Source organism: Trachinotus anak, unplaced genomic scaffold (genome assembly GCF_046630095.1).
Source record: "Trachinotus anak isolate AG129_WGS33_773 ecotype Australia unplaced genomic scaffold, CSIRO_AGI_Tana_v1 ptg000026l, whole genome shotgun sequence".
Classification (NCBI taxonomy): Eukaryota; Metazoa; Chordata; class Actinopteri; order Carangiformes; family Carangidae; genus Trachinotus; species Trachinotus anak.
Window position 1 is genome coordinate 8,565,001 of NW_027273877.1, and position 22,049 is coordinate 8,587,049.

General features: G+C 41.4%; 2 protein-coding genes across 8 annotated transcripts in view; one reads left to right on the forward strand and one right to left on the reverse strand.

Moving 5' to 3' along the window:
* The window catches only part of LOC139609421 (transmembrane protein 163a), a 34,743-nt gene extending 23,292 nt beyond the window's left edge, over window positions 1-11,451 (reverse strand). For all 4 annotated transcript variants that reach the window (XR_011685225.1, XR_011685226.1, XR_011685224.1 and 1 more), the window contains exons 1-4: window positions 11,080-11,451; window positions 9,021-9,140; window positions 398-441; window positions 214-305 (exon numbers count right to left, since the gene is read on the reverse strand). Coding sequence is in view for 1 of the 4 variants with exons in the window: in XM_071463958.1 (XP_071320059.1) it covers window positions 214-305; window positions 398-441; window positions 9,021-9,140; window positions 11,080-11,284 (461 nt within the window). In the remaining 3 variants the exon portion in view is untranslated. The remainder of the gene's footprint in view (window positions 1-213; window positions 306-397; window positions 442-9,020; window positions 9,141-11,079) is intronic.
* Window positions 11,452-13,414: 1,963 nt separating this feature from the next.
* On the forward strand, window positions 13,415-21,490 carry LOC139609418 (cyclin-T2-like). Of its 4 annotated transcripts, none has more exons than XR_011685221.1 (9): window positions 13,415-13,797; window positions 14,337-14,418; window positions 14,510-14,638; window positions 15,044-15,104; window positions 15,381-15,443; window positions 15,716-16,088; window positions 18,114-18,277; window positions 19,203-19,273; window positions 19,400-21,490. XR_011685221.1 is itself a non-coding variant. In XM_071463953.1 (9 exons), the coding sequence occupies exons 1-9, from the start codon at window positions 13,640-13,642 to the stop codon at window positions 20,462-20,464; spliced, it is 1,839 nt and encodes a 612-aa protein (XP_071320054.1). In that variant the 5' UTR covers window positions 13,550-13,639; the 3' UTR covers window positions 20,465-21,490. The 4 variants fall into 4 exon arrangements, 3 of the variants coding, with proteins under 3 accessions (XP_071320056.1, XP_071320054.1, XP_071320055.1); XM_071463953.1 differs by having other exon boundaries at window positions 13,550-13,797; window positions 15,716-15,761; XM_071463954.1 differs by having other exon boundaries at window positions 13,581-13,797.
* The last annotated feature ends 559 nt before the right edge of the window (window positions 21,491-22,049 follow it).

Here is a 22,049-nt window from a genome sequence, read left to right on the forward strand (position 1 = left end):
TGCAAGTTTCTTCTACTATATCTACTTGATTTTGTCAAAACTCTCCTCACTTCCTGGTGATAAATCACTTCTTTGGTCGTTTGTCCTCACTTGCGCATCAGATTTGATCGATTTAAAACTTGTTCAGCATGTGCGGATACCTGGAAGTGAAAGGTCTAATCTTGATTTTAAAGCAGGTTTGTGTAGATCTGGTTTAACTGTGACTGTACTTACATGTATTCACGGTGTGCGGAGTGAACAGCCGCGGCGTTGCTGTACCGCCACAGTACGATGACAGAGGACAGCACATCCAGCGTGGCATCGAACTACAGAGTGAGAACAAAACAGACATTTTGCTTTCTCTTCAGTGTTAGCCAGTGTAGCTGCGGTGCAGTGGAGGCTTTACAGGTTGACTTACGGCAAATCCAAAAGCTGAGGCGCTGTGGCGCATGATGGAAACAGCTGAGAGAAAACAGAGAGAGAGAAACGTGACTTTAGATCGACAAGTCAGAGTACAGATACTCCTGCTCAAATATTACTCCAAGTGAAGTTCAGTCAAATTTTTACTTCAGTTAAAGTCCTGGAGAACTTGCTTGTATTGAAAAGTACATTTTTCACAGTGTGTTTACAGAAAACTACTGACTGACTGACTCACTGACTGACTGGAGCACATGAAGAATAAAAAGAATATGATACAAAGCCAACAGAAATGGCCATGAAAACACTATTGTTTTCATGGCCTACTATCAACAATCAATCAACTGCTGTTTTGATATTTATTCTTTTTGAAGTTTGATCACGGCAAACATGTTTTTCTTTCTTTTCTCTTTCTCCAAACATGGAGTTAAGATGAGAGCTCGGCCTCTTCTTTATCTAACGCAGCGTCATCAGGACACTGACTAGTTCAAACTGAGCTGTTCAAAAATGCAGCAGCACAAAGTGACTGAAAGAGTAGGAAGTGACTGTGATTGGATTTTCTCTTGTGATTAACACAGCGTATGGTCTATCACATTTTCAAAATAAAAGAAAATTAATCCCGCTGACTAAAAGCTGCTTCAAAGTAAGTGTCTTTAAGTGTATTTGTCTTATTTGTTTTTTCTCTCCTAATTTTTGAATTTTTTTGAATCATTATTAATTAATCTGACATTCATCTTGTCTTAAAACCACCACTTATTCCTACTAAAGTTCATGGAGATGGATTTTTTTCATTGTTCATATATATCATATATATTTTCCAGTGTCTTTCAGTGCTGGTACATACATTTCCTGCCCAAGTTTCCCTCTATAATGCTGCTAGCTTCTCTGTTGAGCACATACACTCTCTCTACTCAGTCACACACTATCATGTGTAGCATCAGGTGTGTTACATCCCCATGAAAACACCAAGATGAATGTCTTCTAGTCCTGACAGCAGGTTGAAGATTTCCTGTCACTGTCTGTGAACAGATAAAGGCTGATTGCTGCCAAATAAAAAGTGTCAGTCATTTAAACTCCACAAAGACACAAGCTCTCTCCTGCGGCGTCTGGGTCTTCTCCTGATTCTCCGCAGTGATAACTGATCATCATTTATGTCCAGCGGTACATTTTGTAAGGAACTGATTTTTCTATTTTTCATTAGCTTGTGCAGCAAATCCCACCCAGTGAAAGGGAATTGTAGATGTGTTGACACACACACACACACACACACACACACACACACACACACACACACACACACACACACACACACACACACACACACACACACACACACACACACACACACACCTGCAACGAGGAGAGAGAAGAGAAAGAAGAGACAGATGTAGAGAGATAGAGGGGAGGAATCCTCTCCTCTCCTCCCTGGTTTATTTTTAGCTAGACTCACTGGGGGCCAGTAACTTGCCTCAGCCCTGCCTGCAGAAACACAGCATTGTGTTGTCTCTTTCCCTGTGCTTCTCCTTTATTTCTCATTTTCTTTCTGCTGCAAGACAACCCATTCCTTCCTCCTTTTATCCCTTTTCCCCTCCCTGTACCCCCTTTTCTCTCCTCCTCCACTCTCCCAAGCTTCCTTCTCCTCCATCCTCTCTTTTCCTCCCTTTATTGTTTCATCTCTGTTCAGTTGCTCGGCACAATCATCCCCCTCCCCTGCCATCGCCCCTGACCAAAATGAAAAAAGAGACGAATGCTGCCTTCACATTCGCACATTGCAAATACTTAAGCACACATGAACAAGCCTTGAATACAAATGAGTGTGATAGCAGAGATCTGCAGAGATGCAGCATGGAAACAGTGACAACAGCTGATTCTAAAAATGATCCGTAAAACTACGTTTAGTCGGGAAATTGAGCAAAATACAGGTAACCTGATAACCAGCTTCCCCTGCTCTAATTCTGACACACAGCGCTCTGTGATGTTTGATTTTGAAAATGAAACAACATGAAAACTTGTTTCTGCACAGGTGCCATTATTTCTTCAAAGTGTATAATGTCTTTTTTAAAGAGCCCAAATTAAACGGCATCTTAACTTAGACTGGCACAAACTGACCCGGTGCTCCGTATCAGTTTACGCATACTGTGCATGTCTTCAATAAAAAAAAATATAATTTAAAAAAGAGACATTTAAAAGCTCAGTCTCTGCAAAAAGGAGGTCAATTAACCATAAAAGTAGCAGCCTATTTGTTTGTGGCAGAAAAGGAAGAGATGCTTCTCATGCAGACATGGGGTCACCCAGTGTGAGGTCCACATTTCAGTTCAGTTCAATCCAATTTTATTTGTCTAGCGCCAAATCACAACATACATTACCTCAAGGTACTTTCCAGGATGGAGAGAAAAAACCCAACACTTCCCACAATGAGCAGCACTTTCTACGACATGTGAAGCATTTTCTGATCTGATCATCACCATTAAACTTTAGCCATAGTTTCACCGACCACTGTTCTAAGATGCATCAGGGCTGTGGTTAAGGTTTGGTTTGGTCCGGGTATAAAAACAACTTGGTTAGATTTAGGGAAAGAACTTGATTTGAGTTTTAAAGACCAATAAAGCATCAGACTTTAACTGTTTGTTTCCTTGTTCTTTTCTAACCGTAACCATGTGGTTATTATTGTAACCATGACGACAAGGCACCACTGTCATCTTAAACCAAACCAAAATATTTTCCTAAGGTTAACGAATTATTAATTTGAATTTTATTGTAACCGAGTCATTTTTGTACCTGGACCAGGTCATTGAAATGCTCCATCATAAAACAGTGTTAGGTTTTGAAGGCACAGATGAATGAAGTCACTGTACTGTAGGAAAAAGCTTTGTGCGTCCTTCTAGAGGACACGGACGAACACCATATTTTGTTGTTTCATTTAGAGGACTTGTTGTTTAACCTGCACAGACATACCTGTGGGACGCCTTGGCCTTGGTAGCGCTACATTAGGTGTGTTTCGGTCTGTACCAAACTCCAACCTTCACAAATTAAATATCGTTTTCAAAGCTTTTCTGATTCTATCTGTGCAAAGAAAAACCTGCTAAAAAAAACTCTTGAGTTAAGTAAAGTTTAAAGAGTCACTTTTCAAACAAGAGCAGGATTATGACAGTAACCAAAAGGGTTGAAGAACAGTATTCTTTTTATTTTGGTAAAATATAACGTATATAGTTTTTTGTGTTCATTTGTTTGATTTTTACTCTGCTGGATCTCCAGGTGTTTAAATTCTTGTGAAGATCTAGTTTCCTGAAAAATAATATATAGGTTGGAGAACTGCAAAACTATTCCCAGGTAGTTTGACTTGTGTATTTCCGCTATCACCATCACAAAGCCTACATACACATCATATAGTGTACAGCGTGTGTAGCATAGGAATAGAAACAGATCAATGACGCACTGCCCGGTCGACTTGTTCTTTAAAAAACATCCAGGGTGGAGATCCCCCGTGTGCCTGAGCTCTCAGTGTGGGAACAGACTTATGATACAGCAAACAGAAGCTGACAGCTGTTCAAATGAAAGTAAATAAAGAGGGAGGGACTGTGTGGACACCAAAGTTTCATGCATCTGCCAGAGTTGACTTAACAAGAAAAAAGTGGCAGCAGCACGAGCTGTTAAACTTTTGTTTGCTGATGTTAACTGAGGTGAGCATGTTTGAATGAGCATAAAAACACAGCAAGGTATATATATATAATGTAGTATGAATTAAGCTTTTGTGTAATTTTAAATCATTTTTGATATTTTATTGATTTAATTTGGGATTGAACCTTCACAGATCTGCCTCTAATGTCACACACAACTGTATATCTGCAGCTCCTCCTCCTCCACCCTCCTCCCCTCTCTCCTCTCTCCTCCCTCCCTCCCTCCCTCCCGTCCTAGCTCCTTCATTAGGAGCAGAAAGAAGAAATGGTGTATAAATGAATCTGCTGCGGCTCCACGGTCGTCAAAGCTGAGCCCAGCGATGGATAATTGGCTCCCTAGAAAGCTGGGTGGGTGTCAGCAGGGATGGAGCGCCAGCATCGCATCAGGCTACACACACACACACGCACATATACATACATACATACATACATACATACATACCCTGTCACATCTGACAAGAGAGGCAGGAGAGCTTAAGATAAAACACCATTGGAGGCCTGTCGCTTTATTGGCTGTTTGTGGAGCTGCATTATGCAGATCAGTGAAACACTTTGCTGTCAAGGTTGTTTTTCCAGTTGGTGGACTGATGGTGTTTCTCTCAATGTGCTGCTGGAGCAACGCATAACACCTTGTTATCAAAGCAGCGGCGAGGGGCTCGATTAGATTTTCATTCATTCATTCAGTTCTACTCCACTAATTATCGTGAGTCTGTGTGTACCGTAGTGGGAACTATCACAGAGGTGGATTTGAGTACTTTGGCAGGTGTTTGTGAGTCTGTGGACAGATGTTTCTCACCGTCATATCATCACAACTACAGTCACAAAACTTTACAGGCGTGCTGAGATCAAAACGAAGGCATAGTTTGAAGATGGGTGTGGTCCGACCCATGAGAATGGAGTAGGGGAGTGGTTGCAACATATATATTTCTCCCACTTTCCAAGTGCTAACAATATTGTTATAAAGTCATTAAAGTGTTGAATAAAAAGCTTCATCATCAAGTTTTTGTCATAAACTTTATATCATGATTACATTACATTTCACCCCAGGACATGTTTGAGACTAAACCCTTCATTTTCTGTTTGTGTTGCAGAGATCACACCTACAGCATTTAAGAGCACACACATGTAACTAGTTTGAATCACATTTTGAACACACTGGCTTGAAGGAGTTGCAAGATACAGACAGAAATGTCAAAAATGTTCCAACCATCTCCCCTACTCATGTAATAATGCAGCAATAAGTAAGAGCAGAGCAGTTCAGACTGAGCTGTTCGGCGGCTCAGAGTGAAAGATGATGAAAACAAATGATCTCACACAGTCTGCTTCAGAAACATCTTACTTCAGTCACTGTTATATTTCAGACTTAGTGAGTGTGACTCGACCAAAAACTTCAAAATACTTGAAAAACATTTGCCTCCACAAAATTGTCAAATGTCAACCAACCTATGTGTGACATGCCCCCGCACTGTGCCAACGAAGACGTCTATGATAAACTCAAAGCTGCAGCTGCCTGCCCAAAATCAAATTCACACACTCACAAGTCGAGGCATGTTTGAATAATGCTAATGTTTTACAGGGTAAGTTACCCAGCAGCCATCACTCCGCCATGATGTAGAGCTGACAGGGAACAGCAGCAGGTGGTGGTGACTGGACTGACACCCTGCAGGGCTCAGACCCGCTGCCGCGCTGCATCCACTGAGGTTGGCCACAGAATGAGCCCAATCCCAGAATGCCTTTCTCTGCCATTTGGTCAAGCACATTTTGAGTCCCAATACTTTTAAATAAATGGTAAATGCACTGCGCTTGTACAGCACTTTTCTAGTCTTATCAACCACTCAAAGCCACATTCACCCATTCACACACACACACACACACACACACACACACACACACACACACACACACACATCCATACAGTGCTCTACTATAGATACACACATTGATACACTGATGGAACAGCCATCAGCAGTAATTTGGGGTTCGGTATCTTTCCCAAGGACACTACAACACACACACTGATTCAGTAGTTTGAACCACCGACCTTCTGGTTAGTGGATGTCCCGCTCTGCCCTCTGAGCCACAGCCGTCCTTCGAGCCATCCCTACCCCTTGGTTGAGGTACATCACACCCCAAAAATTAGTGAACTTTTCAAAGTATTTGAATGTATACTAGTTCATACGCCTTAAAACATTTTCCAGGAAATTCTCCTCAAAATTTCTGACAACTTTGTAAAAGGGTTGAAATTCATATTTAATTTATGTTCATTCTAGTGTTGCTAACCAGACCATTAAAGATCAGCTGGAGTGTCTGTCTAACAGTGTGTTCAGACAGGAAACACTTCACAAACCTCTTCAAAACTCAAAGTCAAAAATTAGACTCATTCATAATCTCTGTATAGCTCAGGTCATTAACCATGGACAGTGTTTTCTTCTGTTTGCTGTCTCTTCTGTGTATTTTATGCATCATGAATCCATTAGTTTCTTTCTTTGAAATGGTTAATGTTTTGTTTGGATTGGCTTACTTCATGTTGTCACCTCCTTATAAAAACAAAGTACAGAGCTGTCAAACTCACAGGAGAAGAGAATGCGTTGCTATCATCAGCTGGTTGATAACACGATTCTCACGCAGCTTTTGCACATTAAAATATTCTTATTTACAATGGGACTCACTGGACTCACATCAGCTTGTTTGCAAAGAGCCAGTGGCAGTTTTACAGGAGGTTTAAAAAGAGTTTAATGGGCGATCACGGAACTGGTGCAGTGGATTGTTTGCTAATAAATGTTCATTGTCATAATCGTGTCAGTCAAACAGGAAGAGCAAAAGGAAGGAGACTCTGCAGTGCAATGATTAGATGATAGTAAATCTAATTTGTGCTGAGGTAAACTAGAATAATGAAGTAAAACTGGCGCGATGTGAATATCAACTGCAGTAATATAATTAAACCTTAAGCATTTCTTTATAATAACTTCATAAATCACACATAAAAGAGCACAACACTGACATTAGCTTACAGAACACATAACGCTGATCAGCACAGAGCTACATAAAGTAACGTCACTAAAGTCACGTAGTTATACTTCCTTTTTTAAAATCCAGATAGTAATCTGAAATAATAAAATTGTGTTATCTTACTGTTCAACTGAGAGAATTCAAGCAGACTAGAGTCAACATGGATGTTGTTTACAACATTTTTTCACCTCAATGCAAGTTATCTGCACAAGAGCTGTGTGGGACTGGATTGTCTTTATTTGCAGTGAAAAAAACCTCTTTCACACTCAAGTAACTTAATACAAACACGACAAAGAAGGAAGCTGTGAGACAGGCTGCTGCTCTACCAGCGTTTCCTTATCAGAACAGCAAGTCCTGAACTCAGGAAGAGGTTCTGATTTCCAGCTTCCTCCGTTTCTTTACTCCAACAACCTGCTGGGTCACTTCGCTTCATCTGATGCAAGTGAAAGCAACAAATCAGATTCCGATTTTCATTTCGTCCTTACACACAACTCTAATTACTTATTGAACTACTGCATTTTCTTCAGTTGGCTTTGTTATTCCCAGAGGGCGTAAAAAATCGGAATTAAAAAAACGACGTGTAATGACGCTGTGACTGCAAGTCAGATCTCTGTTTACTGGAATCACTGCAGCTACATCGGCCCCATTCATCTCTTCCTCTACTCCTTTCTGCAGCTGATTTGCAAGCAGTGCCATGTTTCATTAATGAGTAAGAGCAGGCAGGATGTGACAAGTGAGAGGTCTCACCGCAGGACTACAGAGATGTGAAAATGTCTAATGAAGAATGTGCATGGAAGAATGTTGAGGGAAGAGAAAATGGCCTGTTGGCAGATGTGGAAAATCTTTTTTTAGCAGGATAAATGAACATTTATGCGAAACACATTTAAAAGTTAAAGCCACGAAGAAGAGGAACATGCTATTATCAGTCTTCAGCAGTGTGTGAGTGTGGTAAACTACACTGCAGCAAAACTTGTCCTATTTACTTGCGCATCTGTCAAGTTCTGATCTGCATTTACTGCAGAGGAGGAAGAAGAAAGAGCATCAGCGGAATATCGCAGTATGTGATGGTGACTGATTTCTGAGGCTAACTCAGTCTATGATCATCAATCAACACTAGAATCAGCGTTTGAAACACTGCTTGCTGAATTTTACTTGGTGTTTTTAGATATATCTCATCTCTAAATCTAACCTCCAAGTCTGTCAAATGTTTAAAACATCTGCGATATTTTCTAAAATGTGCTTTCAGGAAGAGAAAAACACGACTGCAGCATTACCTGAACTACATCTACACCGTGACTCACTTCCATCCCAAATTAGACTGAAGAGAAAAAACCTTTGACATGCAGAGAAATTAACAAGAAGTAAAGTAAAGTAATCCTCCCTGTTCTTCTCCATCTGAAAACCAAGCATGAATCATCATATCCATGAAGGTGGGGGGTTTCATCCTTGACATATGGAGGGTCAACCAAAAGGAAAAACAACAACGGCTCTGACAAAGGCAGGTCTTCGAGCTTGTTCTGCCTCTGAAATAAATAAACCTCCAGAAACTGCAGCAGGAGCCAAGGTCGGGTTTGCACTCAACAGCTCTAAGTATTTTGCTTTCTTAACTGAGAGAAATTGTCATTTGAAGTGGAGGCAGTGGGAGGCTGGGGGGGGGGACAGAGTTAGCATGCTGGAGTGTGTTATCGCATCAACTGCTTGTCCTTCGTGTTGCCTTTCATTTTGAACGCTGCTGCGTGATCAGGCTGTGGGTGTCACACTGATCAACGGGGTGCCACAGGGTTTAACAAACCTGTCCTTCAAATGAAGGACTGGGCAGCTGGCAACGAGCATCTCTTCCGATTTTGCCTTTACCTCTTGAACACACACCGGAAATGCAAAAAAACAACACTCTGTGTGAGATTCATGGAAAGAAAAAAAAAAAAAGGTGTTACTCACTGAAAGCAGCGATGGCGAGGACAATGGTGACCAGTATGGACACCCAGGACACCCACAGAGCTTTCTTGCGGTAACTCTGTGCTTCATGAGGCTTCAGGCGCATGCTGCTCTCCAGAAGACCTGCGGACGACGACACAGGCCACAGTGACCCACGATGCACAGATATGACTCAGAGACAGCAGAGTGAGGAAGCAGAGGAGACAGCTTAACTCAAAAAGGTTGTGTTTACCTGCCTTTTGATTTGCCGCAGCATTACAAATGGAGAGGAAAGGCACTACTACAGCTACAGTGAGATTAGCATTAAACTATTACTTACTAATAATTATTAGTCATAATTAGCAATAACGTATACATTTAGCTTTTTAAAAAATCCATAATTACTGATAAATACATGATGATGCTTCTTGTTGGTACTTAAACCGGCAAAAACAGATGATTTTGGCCACTTAGGTGCTGTAAACACAAAGTGGACATATCATATGATCATATTATCATAAAGCTGATACAGTTGACACATCCAGCAGCCGAAGTCATGTTACAGACGACCTGATGGATGTAAAGTCCAGTATTCCCTCTCCTTACAGCTCCGGTTTGGTCCCCAAAAAAAGAAATATAAAGCTGCCTGTTGTGTCTGGAAATGAGATTGATGAGAGTGAACCAAAACAGCAAAGGGTCTGGAAAACTCTGAACTGAAAGATCATAGAGTCAGATGATGATTCTCTGCCGACATCTGAACCATAGATCAGGGGTGTTTAAAGTCTCAGGCCTCCCCTCGAACAGACCTTTACATACTTTGTTTAGCTCAGTTCCTGGATGCCTATGGGATCAGGATTATGTCATTTGATCCCATAGACACACAACAATTGAGCAAAGATAGCCTGATACTGCTGTTTCACATGATTTAAAACTAAACCAAGTAGATAGAAAAGGTCTGTCCTGAGGCTTTTATTAGTTTCTGACTGTGGGAAAGTGGGACAAATTCCCTGTATCTCTGAACTATCTCTTTTATCAGATCACACACATTTAGGCTAATTTACATGATTTTTTCATAACTAATATAATGACTTGTTATATTTTTTCCCTCTGCCATAAATAATACAGACATTTTGATCAAAGCAGCTTCACTGTACAACTGTTGAGTGCCTGTTCTGAGGTCAAAGTAGACCAAAAGTTTCTGATAAGAAACTGCATTACTGATCTCCACAGAGGAGGTTTTCTCTCTGCCTGCTGGTGTTGTGAACATAACCTACTGCCGTCCACTCCCTGCCTCTCATAGTAACATGTGACCTCTGCACCAATAACAAACTCATTGTAATTAACTTTTGCAGTCAGGCTTATTTGTCCATATGCATTATTTGATTACTTGGGTCCAGTCGGTTTAAATCACCATATTGTATTTTGGATTTACTGTAAGAATGTATCTGTCTATACTGGTGATTTTGGATGTTTGAGCCCATTTACTCTAAAGTAACATGAACAGTAATTTTACTATTTTCACTTGTATGACCATGAATCTGCAGCAGCTCCAATGTGTTACCTCTTTAAATTACTGTCCAATATCATTTTGGTCAGAGTTACAGGCTTTCTGAAAAGTCTGAAACATGGACACGATTTCCTCTGTGCCATATTCAGGATGTGGAACACCTGCAACTGTTCAAATGACTGCCTGTGGCTTCGCTCTTTCCCAAAGGCAATCCACTAATTTATTCACCAAATCTGTAATCACAGCACAGTATTTCAGGCAACATATGTGGAACAGAATGCAGATGTGCCCACTCTGTAGAGCCAGTCTACTCAACCATGTCAATAATTTATTGACTATAACACTAAAGCATCAGCCATCAGATATATCACCTTTCAGTCTGGAACATTTGGAGGCTGATTAGAAGAAGCAGAGCGACATTTTTTCAGTAAAGTTCACTGGATACAAGTGTAAACAGATTTCACAGTAAAGAATATGCATCCGGTTGCTCTCCGTGGCATTACGCACAGTGTGCGCCTTGGCCACCACGGGCCATCTGGTGAATCCTAAACTTTGAACCTATTTCACACCGCCTACCTCGGTCATCTATGCTGTCTGTTATCTTCATCTCCTGGTCCATCTTGAAAGCCTCTCCCTGACTTTCGGGGTTGGGCTGCTGCTGCTGCTGCTGCTGCTGCTGCTGGGACTCCGTCTGCTCGCACCGTCCGTTCACCGCCGTGGGGTCCACAACTACAGCCGAGTGCGGGACAGCGGTGGGGTCTGGCGGTGTGGAGTCCGTCATCTTCTCGGCAGGCTGCGGTTCCAGTGAGGCACTCGGAGAATGTCACACCTGGGCGAGAAGTGCAGGCTTTCAGCTGGGGAGAGAGCCGGAGACAGAGCGGGAGGGAGGTTGCTTGCAGGGCTGCAGGTCCAGTTGCGCCAAGTTACCCAGTGTAAGGTGAAAAGATACCGGAAATGAGAAGATGTGGGCATCAAAACAAACGTCCATGTGTCGCCCGAAAAAACAAAACAAAATGTATTGTCTTTGACTTAGAAATGTCTTTAATTATGTTATTTTAGAGTCAAAATAGCTATTATTATCTTTTGTTAATCAGAAATACTTTAGTAACTTGAGTGGTCTACATTTAACTAAGAACATTTACTCAAGCACAGTCTGAACTACTATACTTGAATTGCTTATTTCAGTTTTTCTACTTATATACTACATTTGATAGTCACATTTCAGATTCAATTTTTCCTCCCAAACATATGATGAACTTGTGAAATATTATGCATTATCATAGATATTAAATTAACCTATATAGGGCTGTTAGCTCTACTCGACCGTAAACAAATAATAAATTATCTTAATCTGTGTTTGCTAATATTAGCCACCATAGTCTATAGCCTGATGTTCATAACTCCCAGACCACTTAAGACTGTAGCAGTAAATATGGAGTCTTACTTCAAAAAAATCAAAAAAATGAAAAAATGGGCCAATGTGATTTTGCTTTTCATAGGCAAAAACTTTAAATTCAGAAACTTTATTTGTGATCAAGGTTAAATTTATCCAATTAGCCTGTTAAGAGTCTGAATATTTCTTCCACCACTGGGAAAAACGCCTTCAAGCGGAAATTTGTGTCGTTCTCATGGAAGAAATCGGCTCTTTATTTTGAAGGCGGCAACCGGAAGCAGTTACCTGTATGCGCTCACGAACCTGACGAAAGATGTTGCGCAAAGACTGGACAGGCGAAAAGAGGCTCCGCTTCGCGACGTCGTGAAACAGCCACACCTGGTCTCTAATTAAGAAAATCATTTACCAGGAAAGCCTGCACCTGTCACCTACACCTCTCACAGGAAAAAAAAAAAAAAAAAAAAAGTTTTGGTAAAGTCATCCACAGAGTTCAGAGCGCGACTTCATTTGCTGCATCGTTTCTTTGTTTACTTCCGATAATCATCGTTATTTCGTTACAGGTTGCTAAGATACGGGGCTACTTGATAAGCATTTACACTAATTAATTTTTCTGATTGCTCTGGATGAGTGTGGGCTTTTCATATATTGACAAATGACATCACGCGAAATTGGGATTTTATAGATCCCAATTAGAAAATGTGTGTAAGTGTCAAGCAAGCTGTTCGATTTGTCAGAAACTTAATGTGCGCAAACTTTTCACAGCTCATAAACAGATCTCACACTCGAGGTAACATATATACGCCAGGCCTGTGTGGCTAAAGCTGGTTTACATTTGTCTGGTTTTGTAGAGCAAAACTGAGGCGGACGGACTCCGCGCTCACTGACATCCACGTGTGCTCTTGGTCTCTGCTTCCCTTTGGTGGCAGACACACAGCAATGCAGCTGTTTTACTGCCAAGAAAATATATGATGCTTGCCCAAGTATAGCTAATCCCATGCTTTATATTATCATAATAAAATCTCTTTGAAATGTACTAATAATCTAAAGCCTCATTTAAAAATAATCTGTACCTGGTTCTTCATCACATTTATCAAACACTGATGCCTGGACACTCTTCAAGTCTTTGCTTTCCCACATTACTATTAAAACGATGACACCTCTATATAAACAAATACAAATATTCTCTAATAAGCAACTCATAAATATATACACACACAAAGGAGATAGGGGAAAGTATAGCCTGTGCTAACTAGTTCTAAAAAAAATAACTTCTCACAAATACATACAATCTCATATCTCTAAGGGCTTCACATTCATAATAATGACAACAACAATAATAATATAATAATAATAATAATAATAGTAGTAGTAGTAGTGCAAGACTGGCACCAAGTTCAATTGTGACCTCTAGTGGCTAATCGGGACATTTCACCCTCTAACTGCTTTATTGTCTTTGATTAATAAAGTAGAAAAAGAACGCACGGGTTATTAGTGGCTGCTGGCTAAATGCTAAATATATGTACCTAATAGATCTGAATGAACCTATTGTGTCGTGGATTAGCTGTTATCTGACACAGTGTGTGTCGTAGATCAAAGTTCGCCCCACCGACCACTAGAGGCGCTGCTCAGACAGCGGATGACCGGTTTTCGATCAGCCTCGGCCGCTCATTTCGTCCTTCCGGTGCCCCCGTCGCTCAACTCCCTCCCGATGCTAACGCCGTCGGGCTTGGCTGTGGGAGCGTAATGGCGGTGCACCGGGGACCCTCTACGAAATGGCTCTTCACCCGGGAGCAGCTCGAAAACACACCGTCTCGACGCTGCGGAATAGAGGCTGACAGGGAGCTCTCTTACCGCCAGCAGGCCGCCAACCTGATCCAAGACATAGGCCAGAGACTCAACGTGTATCCTTTTTGAAACGCGAAGGCTAGCTGGCCAACGGACGGGTTAGCCCGGGTTAGCATTAGCTCACAGGAGGGTCGGAATGACGAGGCTTGTTGCAGATCGCCGTTAAACTCCAGAAACACACTTGAAATCTTTCGTTATCACACACAGAGTCCTCACTGACAAGATGGGGCATTTATCTCTGCTAACACGAGGTTTAAAAACCGCTGGAAGTGCTGAGGCCTGCTTGCTAGCTTAGCTATTGTTTTGTCTCTTAAGACTGCAGATTCTATTGTTAGCGTTGCCTTATGATAACAGTTATAAAATATTATTGATCCTGGATGAAGCTGTTATTTAAACCCAATACTTGGTTGCTAATTGACTCCTTCGTCTTCTGAAAAGTTGAAGCTAGTGACTTGATTCTGCGGCCGGTTTTAACTTAGAGGGTACACGTTTTGCTAGCTCGATGCTAATGCACCAAGGTTTCTGTCCCATAGCTGCCAGTCAATTTCTCTTTACTGTGTATCATCCGTGTGTTATGCCTTAACTCTGTTTCCAGCTCTCAACTCATTATCAACACTGCTATAGTATATATGCACAGGTTTTATATGATTCACTCCTTCACCAAATTCCATAGAAATGTAAGTACCACAGCAGTGTTAGATGATACTATAATTACTGGTGGTGATACAGTTATGAAATCTGACTGAGGTTTTTTTTTCTTCTTTATAGATAATTTCCCAGACCACGTTGTTCCTGGCAGCTAAAGTTGAAGAGCAGCCCAGGAAGCTGGAGCATGTCATTAAAATAGCCCATGCCTGCATTAACCCACAAGAGCCTGCCCTAGACACTAAGAGCAATGTAAGTAAAATATGAGTAAGATGTAGTGACCTTCGACTGCCACAGAGATGCACTGATTGGCTGATTGAAAGAAATTAATCTGCTGATAATTGATTAATCATTGAAGCAGAAATGCCAATTTTCCACTGTGAGGATTTGCATCTTTGCTTTGTCATGTTCGATGGCGGGTTGTGGACTGATTGTTGGACCAGCTTGAGGATGTCTCACGTGGTTCTGGTAAACTGTGTTGGACATTTCCCACAGTTTGAGGTTCTGTGCACGAATTACTTTGCTAAGCAAAACCTATTTAAGTACCCAGTACCCTGTACAGTTTTGTATCATGCAGTGGTGATAAGAGGCTGAATTGTTTGTTTCTAGTGGTTGGGAAGCTGATTTTAAATTCTTCATCAATTTTATCTTTCTCAGGCATTCCAGCAGCAGGCGCAAGAGCTTGTAGCACTGGAAACAATAGTGCTGCAAACACTGGGTGAGTGCTCTTCAATCTTCAGTGCTACAGACATTGTATGACAGTGAGAGAGACTCCTCTGTGTCGAACTGCCTTACTGGTTCTCACAGGTTGTCATTTTAGCAGCATTTGAACAAAAGTTACACTGATACCATATGGGCATGTAGACGTTGGATGCATGAAGTTTGTATTTTTAAATATTGAACAGATAACACCCGGAATTGGCGTCATGAGTTGGTTTTTGACATTGTTCTTGCAGCAGTGGCTGATCATTTTCATTCACCATCTTGACTGCAGGTTTTGAAATAACAGTTGATCATCCACACACAGATGTTGTGAGGTGTTCCCAGCTAGTGCGAGGTATAACCTTCTTTCTCTGCTTTTTCTTTTCTTATATCCCCTTTTTATGAACCCTTTTTTAAAAATCAAAAATCATTCAGTACATCTGTGATGCCGGTCTTTTAAAAATCTGAATTTAGTGATTTCTTAGTGCAGATCCCATTTTTTTTAAACCAAGCATTTCATCTGTATATCTACACGTTTAAATTTACATCTTATGCTAATGGTAAAATATGAGTGTTATTTTAAAGTAGCAACTCGGTTCTAAAACAAACTTTCCTCTTCTTTTGCAGCAAGCAAGGATTTGGCACAGACTTCCTATTTCATGGCTACCAACAGGTTATTATCCTGTTCCCATTATTGCACTGTAATGGCACACTATAGCTTCCTGTCCTGCAGGGTCCCCCTTCCTGTGTCCAACGCCCTGTTTGCGCCTGGATACTGGGAACCCTCAGAGTGGGGAAGTACCGGCTAGGCTGCTGTGTGCGGTGTATTGTACAAGGGCTCTGTGTTGGCACATAGGGGTTGAATGCACAATGTGGAGTGTAGTGGTGCTGTTTACCTCTCAAGGTTGTTTGGTACGGAGTGCATATGTCTAAAAAAAGCTCAAATGGTAGCCTGAATATAGATTGCCACTAAAGATTCTTAAACTTATAGAGTGTTTTGGTAAGTATAGTTTACAGTTCTTTTTAAATTTTTTCATTTTTTTTTGCTTTTTTTTCACCCCAAACTGGCTAACAGTGAAACACCAAACTATACTGCAAACTGGATGTGCCTTCTGTGGGTTTTTTTTTTATTATGTCAGTAAGGAAATCTATTCTATCATGCAGGTCCGTGTTAGGTTTATTGAACTCCACAGCATGATCATATTCTTATAATGGCTATCTCTGACTGTGTTTGTGAGGTTTGGTAATACAAGTAATCCCAAGTCAGATTCCACAAACTCTTAACTGCACAAACTTGTTGGAAGTGGCTCGTTTTGTGCTAATGAGCGTCATGAGATTTGATCATTAGCATAATTAATGTCCCCAATTTCTGCTTCCCTTTATGGACACATTCACAAAAATGTCACCAGAGGGTAAAAAGAAGAAGTTAACACCAGCAGCCGACAACAGAACAAATCAGACATGCATTACTACATTATTCCTTGTTGCCGTGCAGGTCGTAGTAACAACAGCCACGGCCTAACTGTTGTTAAAGTTTTCAGGTGATTTTTCAAACTCGTCATAGATATGTCTGTTACCTTTGGCATATCTGATACTAAACTTTGTTGTATCATTCCAGACACTTGGCTTTTCCTGCATCTTTCTAGCACTGTCACATGTAAGACTGTCACCGTCCCAGTATCAGTGCTGGTCAGTTAGATGAGCTGTTGCACAACACTATTTCAAGGATTAAATGTTAATATGAATAATTAAAATTATAAATAATGTTGATGCGTAATGGTCACTTAGTTTTTCTTATTTAATGAGTTGTTAATTTTTGTGGTAATGCACATAATTAAAATAAAACTATCAGTATTCAAATACTAATTTTGACATTGATTACCATGGCGACAGTCAACACTTTGAGGCATTCTGGTCAGCCCTAGAGTTTAGTGTGAGTTGTAGTACGTCCGTGTCTGTAGTCGGCAGAAACTATGGACTCTAAAAACAAAAAGCAACGGTTCACGTTGACACTCATGAGGCTCGGTGTATTTTGAAGGAGAAACAGTTGTGGTAGATTTGCTGCACAATGATTTTGACTTTGGTTTCACTGAGTCTACGGTGTTGTGGATTTTAGTATCTGACTTTTGAGGTGTTCATTTGACTTGTTTTCCAGAGACTGCTAGTTTGATATAAAAGTCTGGGAGATTGATGCTGCCAGCAGATGATGATGATGCAGATGATGATGGTCTTTACACTTTATGCACAAAGGATGAAGATCTGCTTCCATTTAGAAGTAAACCTAATGTTCAACAACATTTAATACATCAACATGACGAATATAGTAAAATAACCGCAGTGTATTTCAGCCCAGGGAGAACGTTGCCACCATGTTGCTCTTATTCATGATGTAGTGTCAGTGCTCGAGTCGGTTTGCAGTGTAGTTTGGGATTCAAGGTGCAGGGGAAACTAACCTTGAAAAACTTCAAGCCTAATCATTTGTCTTGGCTACCAGCATCAGTGTTTCTCAGTCTCACAGTTCCCATGTTTGATGTTTAGTTTGAGTGATGCCAGTTAAAACGTGCTGCCATTTAATTTTACACTAATATGAGTTGTGTTTACATTTTATTTAGTTGCTAGAGTAGAGATTTCCTGAAAATGTTCTTTCCATTAATTAAGAGACTGAGAAATACTGTTTCAATGTTTTATAATTTCCCCTCTTCATATCAAAATCAAACCACAATAAGGCCTGACACAGGTTCAGTTGATCTGCAGTCTTATATTATCTCATTCAGACATTTAGGATCATGTCCTAACAAATATAGGTTTTCTTAGATGTTCCAGTTCTGTAAGGTAAGGCTGTGTGTGTGATGTGGAAATATTTGAGTCTGATTGTCAGTATTGCCTTAAACTTCTGCTCATTTGATTGTATGTTTAAAAATGCCTTTGTTAAACTAAAATGTGTAATATATATGTGTGTGTGTGTGTAAAACCTCTTCAGCTGACGGTTGTACGTGTCTCCTGTGTTTCTTGTCTCCTCCTGCAGTTTGCACCTCACCACCTTCTGCCTGCAGTACAGACCCACGGTCGTCGCATGTGTCTGCATCCACCTGGCCTGCAAGTGGTCCAACTGGGAGATCCCCGTGTCCACAGATGGCAAACACTGGTGGGAGTACGTGGACCGCACTGTAACATTACAGCTCCTGGACGGTGAGAGCCTCCGTCCTCTTTGACCTTTTCTTGGAATATAATTTTCATTCATGAGCCGTTGCAGTTTGCAGTATTACGTCGTGAATCATGAAAATGTTGTCTTACAGTCATAGAAAAGCTTGATGCTCTCTGAAGTCGGGGAGACGAGGGCTGTTTTTCACTGTCCCAGTAGCTCAAATTATTTTCCTCATTCCAATCCTGAGCCTGAAGGCATCTGCAAATTAAATATCATCATTTATCGTTTTTAATTTTGTCGTGCTGATAATGAAGTCAGGAGCTGCTCCCTTCACTGGCTCGCAGTGGGACTGAATTTGGACTGAATTTGTCGGAGTGCTTCAGATCAGTGTTAGGGATGGATTATGTGAGAGGTAATACAACAGAGGGCTTGTTCTGCACTAAAGCTTCAGGCTGCTGCCTACAGGCAAACAGTGAGCAAGGAGGTGAAAGATGGTTTCTCCACCTCCTATTCTAAGTCAGTGAATAGGAAATATATTGGTTTACTGTTTTGATCATCGATTAACTGTTTCAAACACTTTCCAATCCAAAAAATCAAACACAGCATCTGATGTTAAATCATGATGTTAAATCTTTGGATTGTCTTTTTACCAAGACATTTGAAGGCATCACATTGGGATTTAGGAAATTGTGATGGTGGGAAATTTTATTTTTTTAACACTGTTTTTTGTATAATCAGTAAAAAAAAATGGAATCAGGGTAAATTCATATGTAATTTATCACTAAAACTTGTTAAATTTTTGAGTTGGTCAAACAAATATCGTGAGATCATGCAAGTAGCAGGACAAAGCAGCGGTCCCTGGGCTCCCCTGCTGTATAATGTGTGTGTCGGTCAGTAAACGGTGTCAGAATTATGTGTTAAACATTATGGAGCAGTGGTGAGTGACGTGGCTGTCTTCCCTGTTTTCAGAGCTCACACACGAGTTTCTTCAGATCCTGGAGAAGACGCCCAGCAGGCTGAAGAGGATACGAAACTGGAGGGTATGTGATAAAAACATGTTAGACAACAGCGAGGACAGGACAGGACATACAGTGCGACAGGTACAGGTCAGGACAAATGAAGTGTCGGTGTCTAATGTTGAACTGTGCTTCTCTGCTGTCTCGCAGGCCATTCAAGCAGCTAAGAAGCCAAAGACAGAGGGCCCGACAGTGGACAGTGCCTTCCAGGGGACGTCCTTAGAAGGCCTTCCTGGTGTCAACAACTCCTTCTTCCCCTCCACCTCTTCATCAGACTCTACAGACATGCCCTCCCTCAACTCCATCGCAGCCCCCTACGCCTCCTTCCAGCCGCTCAGCGACCAGTCAAAGAGCTGCGGCTACGACCAGTTCTCCCAGCCTCCCCACTCAGACTTCACTCTGGTCAAACACGAACACAAATCTGCAGGCGGGTCTAGTAGTAAACACCAGCAGCTCGGTGCAAACGCAGCAGCTTTTTCGCGGTCGCAGAAAGTCTTGACTTTGGAAAAGTACAGAGAGAAACATGCGGCGGAGCTGGCCTTGCAGAACGGCATAAAGGAGGAGCTGGGCACAGACATGTACGCACCACCTCCAGCTCTCTCCTCTCACCACCACAAGAAACGCTCTCAGCCGCAGCAGGCCAGCCAGTCAGGTGACAGCAGGAGAGATAAGCCCAGCTCTAAAAAGCCCCGGCTGCCTTCTTCCTTCGCCGAGAACGGCTCTGCCACGAGCGAGGAGCTCAAGATGCGAATCAAGGTTTCATCAGAGCGTCACGGAGGCTCAGAGCAGGGCGGGACTCTGCCTGGAAAAGACAAGCACAAAGAGCACAGCGGGCACCGCCACTCGAAACATGGACACTCACACTCATACTCCCTCAGCGGGAACAATAGAGGGACATTAGACAACACCTCCCTATCTCTACGAGCTCCCAGCAGCCACTGCAACGACGGGAGCTCCTCCGGCTCGTCTCGTAAGAGGCCTCACTCTGACGCCGGCAACCACAACCACCACCACCACTCGACCAAGAGCGGCAGGAGCTCCAAAGGAGGCCTGAGCTCGTCCCACTACTCATCGGAGAGCGGCCAGAGGATGATGGAGCACCACGGCCACGATGGAACCAACGGCATGCTGACCGCCAACGGCCAACACACTGACTACAAAGACACTTTCGACATGCTGGACTCTTTACTAAGTGCCCAAGGAATGAACTTGTAACCCTCGGAGAGCCCCCAGTGTTGTCTAGAATAAGGTATTACCATGTTTAATAGAATTTTAAAAATGAATTTATTTGTCTTAAGTTATCTGAATTCTGCATCGCCCTCAGTCGTGTCTACACACTGATTATTGATGATTCTCGTTGAGCTGTCAAAAATGTAAAATTATATGCATAGAGCTGTGTACTACTAGCTTGCAACAAAAAAAAAAAAACAAACAAAACAAACCATGAGAAGTTTCAAGAATGCGGCTGGAAAACTGAGTTTTAAATGTTATTTTAACGCGAGCTGACATGATTTTAACGTGCATGTTTTCAGTCACAAAAGGGAAAACATAGCTAGTGTTCGCAGCCATTGTGACAGTTTACAGACAGTTAATGGGTTTTTTTTTTCCCTTTCTTTTTTTTGTACGTTAAAATGTTATGTTCCACTAAAAATCTCAGGTCTTGAACTTTTTTGATATGAGAACGAATCTTCCTCTGTTTGGGTTTATTACCTGTATCTGTGGAGATGTATCACCTCGTCCATTTGCTGACGAAGACGGCAGAACTTTGTTATCTGTCTAAGGAAACGTGGTCTGCTTATTTTTCAAAGAGTGCATCAATAGTTAACAAAAAACAAATACAAATGTGAGGCCGACTCCATTTGCTGTCTATTTGCTGTCTATTGGGACTTCCAAGGCCGCACCTGAACTTAATGTGCAGATTCATTATAGAGCTACAAATGAAGTTTACGTTACATCTGCTGTGAAAGTGCATTTAAGATATATCGGCTAAAATTGCAAAAAGGCCTTGTGATTGTACCTGTCAATCGCTATTCAGTATGATAAATGTTATTACCTATCAGAAAATACAGATCTCTAAAATAAAATTGTACATAGGACTGTAGTTCAGATTTAAAACTGTTGGTTTATTGCATCAGTCCAAACCTTCCTCCATTCAGTGTATCATGAGATCTAAAGCAGACTGTATTGATGAACATATCCTCGATTTGTGTATTGGGAGCCCAAATAAAGGTGTAAAAGTGATTTTTACACATCACAGATTTTCTGTTCTTAAGTGTGTGGCATGAATCTTGAATCATGTTTTTATGTTTTTGAGTTTTTGTTTACATTAGGTTGAGGATGTGTCCAAACTCCATCCTCAGCTGATGTCGACAACATTGTGAGGTGTAGTTGAACCCTGGAAAAAGCTGCTGTAGAAATTTGACTGTTTTTCTTTGGGTCACATTCGTGTTTCAAAGGTAAAGATTAAACTTAAAGGAGCTATTTGTAAGTTATGCTATTGCTACATAGCCAACATTAGCATTACCAGCCATTTATTTAATGGCCATTGCTTCGGCCATTGTTGCGTTTCCAAGACAACAGGATATAATATGGACATAATTCTTCAGAGCAGACTGGACACTACAGTGACAAGACAGGCCGACTGGGCCAGGGCTAACTGGTTAGCACGCTAACTTCAATAGCAGAAAACCAATGATAGCAGTCGAAGCAAAGCGAGTTAACGCTGGTGTTTCTCTCCGCTGCTGGAGACAGCTTGTAGTGAGTAGCAATAAAGTTTGATGCTGAATTTGCAGCATTTCCT